We start from the raw sequence: 12627 nt of genomic DNA, 5'->3' as shown, positions 1-12627 counted from the left end.
CTCAAATGACAGACACCATCTTTGAGATTTTTTTTTTTTTTTTTTTTGTATGTTGTGTTTTTAATTTGGCCCGTGCCCATGTACTAACATTAGAGAAGGTGTCATGGCATCCATTTGCTGAGACTGAACAAGGGATCTCAAGATAAATCTGAGGGGTCACGAGATGAATCATTTGACTAAAGGGAGTTAACAATTTCTTTTTAAAATACTGAATAGTTTTATTTTTCAGGCAAGTAAAAATGATTCAAATGAAACATTTCTGAGAAGCTTCAAGGACTCTTCGACTGAACATGCTTTCAGCACATAGATATATGTGACCTGCGGGTCTCAAATGGAAACTGATTTGTTTCAAGGTGTCACAAGCCAAAGGGGTAGATTGCTCTCAAATAGAGCCATGATTATGAAGTTGACTTTGTTTTCTGTTCTTGAGCTCTTGCTGGCTGCTTGGCTCTTCTCTGGTCAGCTGATTTAATGAATGTGGTTGTTTTTGGTGTTATGTTTTGAAGCAGTCAGATTATAACTTTTTTAAGTTTTAAATGTGAATCAAATACAATTTCCTCTCTTTTTCAGTCCTGCCCAGCCATACATGTGGCACTCCCGGCCTCATTCCAAACGGAGTCATTCATGGCTCGCGGTACAACATGGGGGACAAGATCCGATACAGCTGTGAGTCCGGTTTTGTATTGGAAGGACACAGCATCCTCACATGTATTGTATCACCTGGCAGTGGAGCACAGTGGGACTTCCCATCACCGTTTTGTAGAGGTAAAATGTTCTTTCTGTCTTTCTTTGTCATTTCTAGAAATGCCCAGTGCCAACTCCGACATAACGAGTGTTAAAACATGAGCAAATGCCCACTCTAATTGCAAAGTTCATGAGAATTGAAGGACCTTAAGATGCAGTCACAGGTCGGAGGAAGATAAGACGCCCTGACGCATTGATTACTGAACCAGATGGAGCCCAAATCCTCAAGCAAAACCCTTCTAATGGTTCATTAGTCTACAAACAGATCTGTCCAAGTTTGATGTGATGGTTGAAAAGCTCAGCTCAGGCATTCGGTATCTTATAATAAATCTCTGCAAAAGTCACTTTGCATTTTTAGTTTTTTCTTTCTTTTTTTCAGATGCTTCAATGATTTAATTTTCTGCCGTTTTCGTTTCAATATGGTAGATGTTCTCTCCCGTTTCCACAAAAAACACTTTGTTCAGTGTTTGAAGATGTACCCATGTTGCATTTATGAAATGATGGTGAGGGTTTTAAAAGGAAAAACACCATTTTGTGTTAGACTTTTCTTATTAACCCGTGCATTATATTAATTTATCAAATATAACATTAGGCTAATGGAGGCTAATGTAATGTGAAAATGTTGTGATCGGTCAGTCAAACAAATAATCAATCAATGAATAAACCAATCAATTAATCAAGTCAATAAAAACATTATTTGAAGCTCCTGTTTGACAAGTGACTGAAAAGCTGATAATAAGACAGTACACATTTATTAATAATAATAATAATAATAATAATAATAATGATAATAATACAAAGTGATTTACTTCAATGAAATGAATGAGTGATGAAATATGCAAGAAGAGCAAAATCTAAATCTAAAAGAATAAACAGGTTTTAAAACCAATAAAATAAACTCTGCTTTTCAATAAAAGTCCATTTTTAGAATAGACTCAGACAGCCTTATTTCCTCAGCAGGTCCTAACAGAGGACTGTGGGCTTCTGCCTTCCTTCCAGTTTAACTAGTAAAACAATTTGAGACTCATGAGGATCAAAAATGGTATAAACACAAAAAAAACTAATACAACAGACAAAAAAAAAACATAAAACAGATAAAAGAAAACTAGAACATTCTGTGTAAAATTGTTATGTTGAACAGTTGTTATTCCTTCTCATTCTCTCTCTGTCTCTCTCCAGCCGAGGGAGCATGTGGCGGTACATTAAGAGGCACTGCAGGTTCGATAACTAGCCCTGGATACCCTGCAGAGTACGACAACAACCTGGACTGTACATGGTCAATCCTCTCTGAACCCGGGGACACTATAGCTCTTGTCTTCAACGACTTCTTGTTAGAGGACAAATATGACTTCCTGGAAATCAGCGGGACAGAGGCGCCCAGCATATGGTGAGATACATTTCGTACAAGGGGGGGACGGGGACGGGGACGGGGACGGGGGGGGACACCACATGCTAAGTGGGGTGATAATGAAAGCACACACAGGTGAATAATATAGACATACAACCACACACACAGAAAAAGTGGACACCATAGCCTTGTTCTGTATAAGGTGGACACACATATACTAGTTTTCAAGTTTCAGCTGCCTAGATGCTTTATTTGATGTTAGCTGACTTGTTCACATTAAGAGAACAGTTGTTGTTTTCACTGCAATTTTCTCTAACTTGTATGCTTTAAAGGGGGGCATTTAATATTAAAGGAGTACTAATGATGTTGTTGGGGAGGACATATACAACGGCTGATTGATTAGCTGCACAGGAGTCCTGTTGATCTTCCTGATGTATTCAAATCCCACAGGGAAGGTGATAAATTGTTGTTTTCACTCCCATTTTCTTTGGTTGCGTTTGGAAATTGGTACTCTGTTGTACCAGAACACACTCTGTTTTTTAAATTCAGAGCACTATGGGAATTAACGTCGGTTTGTTCAGAATATCACACATCTCCATTGAAGGCTTAGATGCGTTTTTGCAGGGTTGGAGGCAGCCTACTGGTTAAGCATGCAGGGTTGTCGCTCAAGTTGCCGGAATTGGGAAAATCTAGAGAGGGTGGGAGTTAAAAAGTAGTTTGGCCTCCATCAGTAATGACAACACGGATGCCTGAGAGGCAGGTCTGCTCAGAAAATCGACAGTATTAGATTGTGATTTTTCTTTTTTTTCGCTCCTGGGTTTCAGTGTGTGTCCTGTATTTATGAAGCATAAACATATTTTCAAACCTTTGCATGTTTAATGACACTACAACCCAGATTCCAAAAATGTGGGGACATTGTGTAAAAAGTAAATAAAACAATTTGCTAATCGTTTTTTGACTTAGACTCAATTCTAAACAGCACCAAGATAATAGATTTAATGTTTCACCTGATCGGCTGTATTGATTTTTGTAAATATATGCTTGTTTTAGATTTGATGGCAGCAACATGTTTCAAACAAGTTGGGACAGGGACAACGAAACACTGGGGAAGTTGTGTAATGCTCAAAAAACACTTGTTTGGTCTCAGTTGTTCACAAACAAGGAAGGAGTGAGGTTCACAACTTTGTGAACCACATGCTTGTAAAAATTATATTACTACATGGGCCCAGGAACACTTTGTAAAACCGCTGTCAGTAAACACAGCTAATTTGCAAATGATTGCCTCCCTTTTTTTTTCACGGTTTACACAGCCTTCCAACTTTTTGAAAATAAGGTTGTACATCTTGGACATATAGTCTATATAAGCCTTTCTTACACCATGTTTTACATCTGATTTTTTACAGAAGAGTAAAAAACACCATTTAAATCAATCTACAAATATTGATTGCTGCCACATAACTTATATGTTTATTACATATAACAAATATTATATAGCATATAATACATAGTTTTTGTGCAATGTCACATGGCATTTTCGATTCAGTAAATATAAACGTCAATGCAATGAGGTACGTTTGTATCCGGGGAGATAATGTGATGAGGCAATGTTGTGTAACAGCGGCGACACAATTTTGGATTTTTAATCTTTTCTAACTGGTTAATATGATTCCTGAAAATGTATTCATACATCACCATGTCTCGCAAAAAACGCTTGTCTCCCATTTTTCATGTTCTCCTGACTTCAGCTGATAGATGTAAGTGTCATCCATGTGTAGAAAATGGTTCATGATTGTGGCGCAACCAGCAGAAGAATAAAATGGATAGGCCGACAGATAAATAAGTGGAGTGAAGAAGGCAGAGAGGAGAGCACCAGATGGAAACAAAAGGAATGGAGAATAATTGCACGTTTAGTCCTGTCACCAGCAGAGCGGTACGCATCAACCGTGGCATTCTCATGGTACAGTGTGTGTGTGCGTGTGTGTGCGTGTGTGTGTGCGTGTGTGTGTGTCAGATCTTAAGTGGCCCTCTGACTGTGTGAGCTGTTGATCGTTTCTCGAGGCACTGACAGATTACACACACTCAAGAGTGCACGCACACACACACATACATGCACACACGTAGCTCGTCTCTGACAGTATAACATTCAAGGACCACTGTCAACCCACCCTCTGCAATGCAGGGGAAGACAGGGTGTGTACTGGAGAGCACACCCAACATTTTGCCACACAGGAAAAGGTGACTGCATCAAGTGAAGCCTTCTGACGTGACCTTTCTGATTTTAAAGGATTGATCGTAACATCCCGAAGAAAGCTTTTTTTTTTTTTTAGTTTGGAAATGTGTTTCTGCAAAAATAAATGAATGAAAATGGGAAATGCCTTGTTTAGTGTTGGGACATTCATTAGCATATCATTTCAAAGTAAAATACATTTATGTTTGAAGCAGATATGAATTGATACAAACTCACTACAGGTATATTATACTAGGCTTACAAACAAAGTGAACTTAGATCAATATTCACTTTTTTCTTGTATTATATGTGTTTCAGTCCAGATGCAGAGGTAAAACAGTGAAGGGGAGAGAGAGGGGGCACACAGCAAAGGTCCCAAGTCGGAACCGGACCAGAGATGTGGCAATTAAATGGTTTGCATCTTAGCCGCCATAGGCCACCCAGACGCCTTGTATATTTAATGAAAGTTCACTGATCCAGGTCCTGAAACAATGTAATCATTTAAAAATAAACTTAAACGGGCTTCTGCCAGGCAAAGTCTAATGCAATCCTAAGTACTTTTCTCCAGAGGAGGGATTAAGAGATGATTGACACTTTCACTGAGGCATGTGGGCAGGTCATTGTGAAAGTGACTGACACCTGACAGGACCACTGTGACGGGTTCTTCCTGTTTACCGAGAGCTTTTTCTGATTGGCTGTCCCAAAAGCAATTTCCTGTTTCATGTTCCTGTCTGCTAGCTGGCAGGTTGAATGTCAGGTTGACTAGCTGTTACATGGACACACAGACCAGCACACACACCCCACACACACTCACAGACGACAAACACACAAACACACACGCATACATGAGTAGGGCCGGAACAATTTAACTTTGTGATTCAATTCAGCAGGATAAAATAATGATCATCTCACATTTTATATTTCCTTTCTTGAGATGGATTTGTTCATGCAGACAGTTATAAGTTAATATGTGTATCCTGTTTTTGAACTATCAAAACATTTCATGCAACTTTAGTCTAATTTGAAAGATTATGTCCTGGATAATCAGTTATATCAGTTCTGAGGCTCCAATGCTTTGAGGCCTGCCTGCTGTGTGAGATCAGACTGGCAAAGGACCGCAGTTACTGGCTAATGTGAACTTTATTTCACCCGGATTGTTTGTGAAATATAAAGAAGGCTGCACAGAGGATGGGGAATGCAAGAATAAAGGCAGCCAAAACGGAGACAAAAATAGTGACACAGATGCGGTCAGCAAGACAGAAAAAGCGATTTCATAAGACCTTGAGGCATTTGTGATGATGGTGCCTTCTACAGTCCAATGGCTGTATCACAATGTATGGCTTTTTGTATGTATTTTTTCAAATATTCCTCTATTGAGGAAGTGAAAGGTCAACAGTTCACACAGCTTCATCTGTCCCTCTCAGTGCATGTATTGACTCTTGTTTTCCATGATTCAACGTGATTCTGATTCTTCTTGAAAGGAAGGAATTTGACCAGATAACACAATTCAGAAAGAAGACTGGATGAGACACATTTGATTTTTATTTGTTTATTTCAACCTTCCATAGTTCAGTTTTTTTTGGTTTTTTTTTTTGGTTTTTTTTGGTAAATTGACATTTTCAGTTCAAATTAAGCTAAAAGTTTGACTTCCCATGTTGTCAATTTAACAAAGTATAAAGCTGCCAGGAACCTAAAATATATGAAAAATGGCATGTTAGGAGCCTGAAATAATGTGCAAATCTTTAGTGATAATCATTAAAAATGTTATTATGGAGTAATTCTAGGCTATAAAAAGAAGTAAACTATAATACAGTCTATTTACATGTAAAGTGATTTTATCCCAACTCATTTTTGGGCCTTTTTTATTAAAAGTCTGGCCTATTTATTTCAGTAAATCACTATATTCAATAGTAATAATTCACAGTTTTAAAAACGTATTTTCCAAAAGTATCTTTTTGTTGTACCAACACAAACGAGAGCACTTTAAACTGGTTTTCTTCGCTTGGCTTTGATAAAAAAAGTTATTTTACTTTGTAAATAGACAGACTCAAGATGGTTAATATGACAATCCACTATTAGCTTACTATTCATTCTTGATCACAGACTTTCAATAACAGTATTTTGTCACAGAATCGATCAGCCTGTATTTGTAATTAGCAGTGAACATGACAGAAAGGGTTAAAGTCATTAACACTATTGACAAATGAATGATTCTGGATTGATCATGTCATAGCCTCCTGGATGCATTTAATTTCAGACTAATATCCTGTAAATATTCAGTATTTTAGCTTTTTTTATGTTAACACAATTTTCCTATTTAGTATTGCATGATTAACCTTCTTATTCTGAGAACACAGACAGAAATTACCCATATCTAAAGACATGCCTAGGCAACTTTCCACAGTTTTTACTCACAGTTTTTACTTGATTCCTTGCTAAGTCTCATACACTTCTTTTTTGTTTGTACCAAGATTCTGGTGACCTGAATATGAATTCACATAAACAGCTTATCCTGAGTACAAGCTTTACATGGTATATAGGCTTTTATCTGTAACGTTGCCGCAGCCGATATCTTCACATCTGAACAGATTTTCTTTCTGATTGCTTAAAATTAGTTCTGTTTATCAGTTTGTTAATGTTTACAGCGGGTCCCCTTTTCCCTTAAACCTCTCTCCACTTTTGTACTTCATATCCTCTATCCTTCCACCTATCTCTCTTTTCTTGATTTATCTCTTTTTCTCTCTATTCTCTGCGCTCCCTCCAGCCATACCGTCTTCTTTTCTCTCTTTTTCCGCCCTCCTCTTCCTTCATCTTTGTCTCTAAAAGCACAAGACAAAACTGAAATACTTAAAGCCCAACAGTGTTACTACTGTCATTTTCTTCGACTGAATGAATTCTTACTCTGCTAAAGGCCATTATATCCAAGGAGCACGACCAATAGCGATTAATCATATTTTGTCCCTTATTGCTCACTACATTATTCACATTGATTTTAACCCAGTTGCCAGTGCTGAAAACTGAAGAATTTGCTGTAATGTATCATCCCCATGATAGTCAGGGTTTTTTTTAATAAGCAGGGGTTTGTTATGCTGATTTGAAGACGATGATGGAAATCTCTGAATTTTCACATTAAATGAGTCCCTTCCCATCCTATCTCTTCCAGACTTCTAACTCAATGAAAGGCCCTAATTGCCAATTATTCCTTTAATTGAGTAACAGGGTCACTACACATAATGTGATGAAACTATTACCCAGAAAATCAGGTCTCCTTCCTTAATCCAATACACCTGCAAGAATTCATGGGCCTGTCTCGATGGGTCTACACATGATAAACGTATGATATTGTATGATAAACTGACTTCAAGTCCTAGCATACAAGCTTTCAGAATAATGCCGACCCCAGTATGAACAACTTACTATGAGCGCCGCAGTCAAAAAAATAACTTACACAAATTTGTTCATACAGACAGTGATCCAATCAATCACTCATGTGTTTAACCCATTTTTGTCTTAATGACTGGTGATATTTGTTAGTGGTTGTCAGTGAAATGTCTTGACAATTTTGAAGGTGTTGCCATGAAATTTCGTATGCACATTCATGTCTCCCTCAGAAAGAATTATACTAACTTTTGTGGTCACTTGAATTTCCTCCTGGCACTATCATCAGGTCAGAAAATAAAGCTGCTGTAAGCGCTGTTGTCGTCCTTTTTGCAGTTAGCATCCCCTCCCTCCTCCCTGCGTCACCGCACTTGTACAGCTTTGTTTTCTCTGGTTATTGTTGGTCATTTCTGACATAGTTTGCTGATGTTGCTTTCAACAGACAAAAAAAGGAAATCGTTGTAATATGAAGACAGAAAATATTTAGACAAAAGCCCTGGAAGTAAACATGCTATTACCTGGATGGGTTATATTAAAAAGTGAGGCCGTTAGAACATTTCCACCAATTAGCACTGAAATGTTTTGAGTTTTGTTCTCCTTTATTTCCTCCTTTCCTTTCTGTTACCTCTGACTTCTCTCTCTCGCTCTCTGACTCCCTGCTGCTTCTTTCTCTCTCCCTCGCTCACACACACACACACACACACACACATGCACACACACAGATACAGGCACACACAGTTTCATTTTTAATTACTTTATTGGCAGTGACAGAAACAGTAGTAGCAAAGTAATTTCCATTCAGCCGTCCATTTTCTAGTTGCTTATCCAGGTCATTTTCTAGTCATTTAACCACGACGAAATCAGTCAGTGGCCACAGGGTAAGAACTGCAGAACCTATTCCTCCTTCTTCTGAGGGATCAAAATTCACAATCAAGGCCAGTTGGGAGATGTGGCTCCTGTGGCTTGTCCTAGCTCTCCCACAAGAGCCCCCTCTCAGTTGACTGGCAAAGCATCCTTATCATTTGCCGTGACTGTCTCAAGTTCCTGCTGTTGGCCAAACTTCTGTCATGCTCACACTCATGAAGTGTGCAGTTTAATTTGTGTCTATTGTCTGGAATGTATCTTTGGGTTAAACTCCCAGAACTTCTTTCCACGAGGCAGTTGCTCATCTTCACGGAACGAGCGAACAACTAATCTCAGTCATGAAGCCGTTGATTCTTATCCCAAGCAAATCATGTTTAGTAAACTTCTCCCAAGGAATCCAGAATGACGTTCTGATGAACCTGAGAGGACAACATCAACTGCAAACAGCAGAAATGCCAAGCTAATGTCACTGCTGACTTCCTTGCTATATTCAATACAAACAGAACAAAAGGCAGGACGCACCCTTATCAGAGACCTTCGCTTTGCTTGAATGGAGACACACACACATGTAGGGATCGGCAAATCCCCATCACTGCTGAAACAACTTGAATTACATGATACAGTTTTCCATGACAAAAACAGAGCACACATATATATATATATATATATATATATATATATATTTAGCAAACTGCAAACCACAGATACATCCGCCATTGACATTTGTCAACGTGGCAGATCACACTCACATTATATGCGTGATTTGGCCATGACTGAACGTCAAATCAGGAGGTGGAGGGGAAGGAGGTTTGCAGCTTAAGTCTGTGGGGACATTTCCGACCATCTCCAGCCGTTTTATTGGTGGCCAAAGCCGGTAATTTTTCACGGGAAGTCGGACCATCTCCAGGCGTTATTGTGGCGACCAAAACCAAACCACGATGTTTTCCTAACTCTGACCAAGTGGTTTTTGTGCTAAAACCTAAGCAGAGCATAAGCACAGCGTTATGGCCAGAGAGAAACAGAAAATCAAACCGAAACAACGTTGCAACATGAAGAAACATTCATTTTGAACTTACCTGTGGTTTTGCAGAAACGTACTTAGTAAACATTTATTCTGGCAATGGTTTTCGAACACCTTGACCTTAGTAGGCTTTCCCAGAAAAGGCCTAGCTGTGGGATTCCTTGATCATTTGAACACACCCTCTGGCCCCCTTACTGAAACCCGGGAATGGCTGGCCTTGTCTCTCAATTCAAAGGGACCCACAGCAGGCCTGCAGCAGCTGTGAATGATCCTTGTCCATCCTCAGTGCCTTCCCATGTTGAATTCAGTGACATCGGCCACAGAAGAGGCCCAGACCTTTTCCACTGCCTTTCAAATCTGAATCTCTTTTTTCTTCCCATTTCCTCTCCTCTCATGTCGCTCTGCTACATCTCGTTTTACTCCTTTTTTCTGATCCTCTTCTGCTTTTCCTCCTCCCTTTTTTTGTAACCACCAGGCCTCTCCTAGTCTCTCCTCTCCATTTTCAAACACCTCTCTTGTCCTGTTATTACATTTACATTTTAAATTATGTTTACTGGCGCGGCGTTTGCCTTTGTGTGTGTGCATGTCTGTGTGTGTCTTTCCGTGTGAGTGCGTGGGTGCGTTATGAGATTAAAGGTACCGGTGTACCAGGGTTTTGCACTAAGCACTTGGAATAAACAGCTATCTGTTGTGGATAATGTGCTTTCCAACTTTTCTGACTTGTATCCAATCATTTATTTTTACACTGCATTTGTGTCATTTTGCAGATGCTAACATCCACCGGGACTTGCAATAAGTGCAGCAGTGGATATAATGTATTGCCAGTGATACAAGCAGCCAAGAGGGAGGGCAAGGGCTAAAGCAACAGTGTCTGGACAGTAGAGAGATATACCTGTGTCTTTGTGATGTTCATGAATCACCGAAAAAGCTAGAGGTCTAATAGGGAAGTGCTCCTGCAAGCACTCAAATACCTGCTCCCCGCTCCTGCTTTCTTTGTCTACCCCTCCTTTGTTTTGTGCTCGGCCTCTCTTCACGTATTGTCTGCTGCTCTTAGGTGTGTCAAACCTCTCCTCTCCTTTTCTCTTATCTGCTCTCCTCTCGTCTTTTTTTAGCTCTGCAACCTTTCCTTTCTGTCTCGCCTCCCGCTTTGTTTTATCCTCATATGAGTTCTTTCTTTATGTGAAACTTGCATCCTCCTCTTTTCTCCCATCACTCCTCTCCTTCCAGCTTCGCTTGCTTTCTCATTTATCTCCATCCTCTGCAACCCGGTGTTTGTAACGTCCAGCCTCATTTACACTTGCTTCCTTGCGGCCCCCTTTTTAACTTTCGACCTGTCCTCACGGCTTGTGTAACCTCGCTCCTGTTCATTTAATTATCCTGCTCTCACCTTCTCCGCCATGTTCTTCATCCATTAGCCACTGTTTTCTCCTGTCTAGTAGCCTGGTTTACTGGTCACTGTCCAGCCTGTCCTTCATTAGCTGTCTCTCCATGCCTCTCTTCCCCCTTGTGCTTATCATTTTAACAACTTCTTCCTTCAAACTTTTATCAGTTTCTCCTCTCCTCTCTTCTCATTTGCTCCTTCTTCCTCCCTACTTTCAGTTCATGTCTCATCCCTCTCTCCTCCTCCTCCTCTCTGACCTCTTGTCTCTCCCTCATCCCAGTGTCAGGCAGCTGGCCGTTCCCCATGAATAATGGAAGAGATGCAGCACATCTCACTTTTTATCTGTTTCTCTCTCTCTCTACTTTTCATATTCCTCTAGCTTGTTGTCCTTCCCAATACACAATGGCTGTATTGCTCTGATTTCGTTAAACGTATTTGCACATCAACATGCACCCTTGTACTATCCTCAGCCCTAAACCTGAGTCCCGACTCCATAAAAGCCATTTGAAAGGGGGCTGATTTTCAGGGAGCTCTCTGTGCATTTGTTAAAGCTGCGATAATTGATTTCTTACCACCAGAGAGCAGGAAGTAGAGTCCAAATCACCAAAATGTGTAAAGAAACACACATTTATTACAATACAGAGGCCAAACAAAAAGAAATCTTCCAAAGCACTACGCACAAAGAGCTCCTCCGGGAACGACTTATCGCTCTTAATCTTTTTGAAACCGTTGTTCTCCATTAGTGTTTGCCAACTTGACATCCAGAATGACTGTCATTTCAGCACTCGCTGGGTCACATGACAAGCCAGGCTTATCCCCCGAAACCTCACAGCCAATCAGGTCAACCACAAAGTGTACTGGTTTGCCATGTGCGTCTTGATGGGATTATGAGGTGCACAGATGGGTCTTGACATACATTGTTGAAGTGACAGACATCCTCATGTGATTTATCAGAGCAGATTCCACAATAACATGGGAGTTGTACAAAAAAAGAGTAGATTTACAACAATATCATACCACTATCATCACATATTAATAGTATTTTCCATTACATAAGCACCACTTTGTAAATACAGGGGGCCTGAGGCGGTAAGAGTACAATACCTGAAGTTATTTCCCAATGTAATACTGAACAGGAGTTGTTTTTCTTTGTTGGTACGACTCTAGCACTGGAAGTGAGTCAGCAGCACACACCTCATCTTTATTAAAACAAGCGATATCAGAATCAGAAACAGGTTTAGTACCAAGTAGGTTTCCACATACAATGAGTTTGCCTTAGCGTTTAACAATGAACACGATTATAAAATAGATACTTGACGTTTCTTTATATTATATCTGTAGGTCAAAAAGTGATGTCTTTAAAGAGGACCAGTTTCCCATGTTCTTAACAACTGTCTGGTTAGCATGCTAACTTTAGTAGATATTTCTGCAACACAATGCATAGATATCTTTGACACAAGTCATCTTAAACTATGATATGATTGGGTAATTATACCTTAAAGATGGATTCACTGTCATATATATTCTGCTACCTTTTATTAGCTGATAGCACATAAATTCTCCTGCTGGTGTTGTCAAGTCATTTATACACAACCGAAGTATTGAATTGTTCTTTCATTAGCCCTCATTTCTCTATTAAAATATATAATGTTTCCCCCCTTACT

General features: G+C 39.6%; 1 protein-coding gene across 1 annotated transcript in view; it reads left to right on the top strand.

The window, feature by feature from the left end:
• Positions 1-12627, top strand: part of csmd1a (CUB and Sushi multiple domains 1a) — a 297982-nt gene that overhangs the window by 105555 nt on the left and 179800 nt on the right. The window contains exons 4-5 of the mRNA XM_073463855.1: positions 571-765; positions 1924-2131. Of these exons, the coding sequence (XP_073319956.1) occupies positions 571-765; positions 1924-2131 (403 nt within the window). The remainder of the gene's footprint in view (positions 1-570; positions 766-1923; positions 2132-12627) is intronic.

This window comes from Pagrus major, chromosome 4 (genome assembly GCF_040436345.1).
Source record: "Pagrus major chromosome 4, Pma_NU_1.0".
Classification (NCBI taxonomy): Eukaryota; Metazoa; Chordata; class Actinopteri; order Spariformes; family Sparidae; genus Pagrus; species Pagrus major.
Note: the sequence above shows the minus strand (reverse complement) of the source record. Positions and strands in the feature narration are given on the sequence as shown.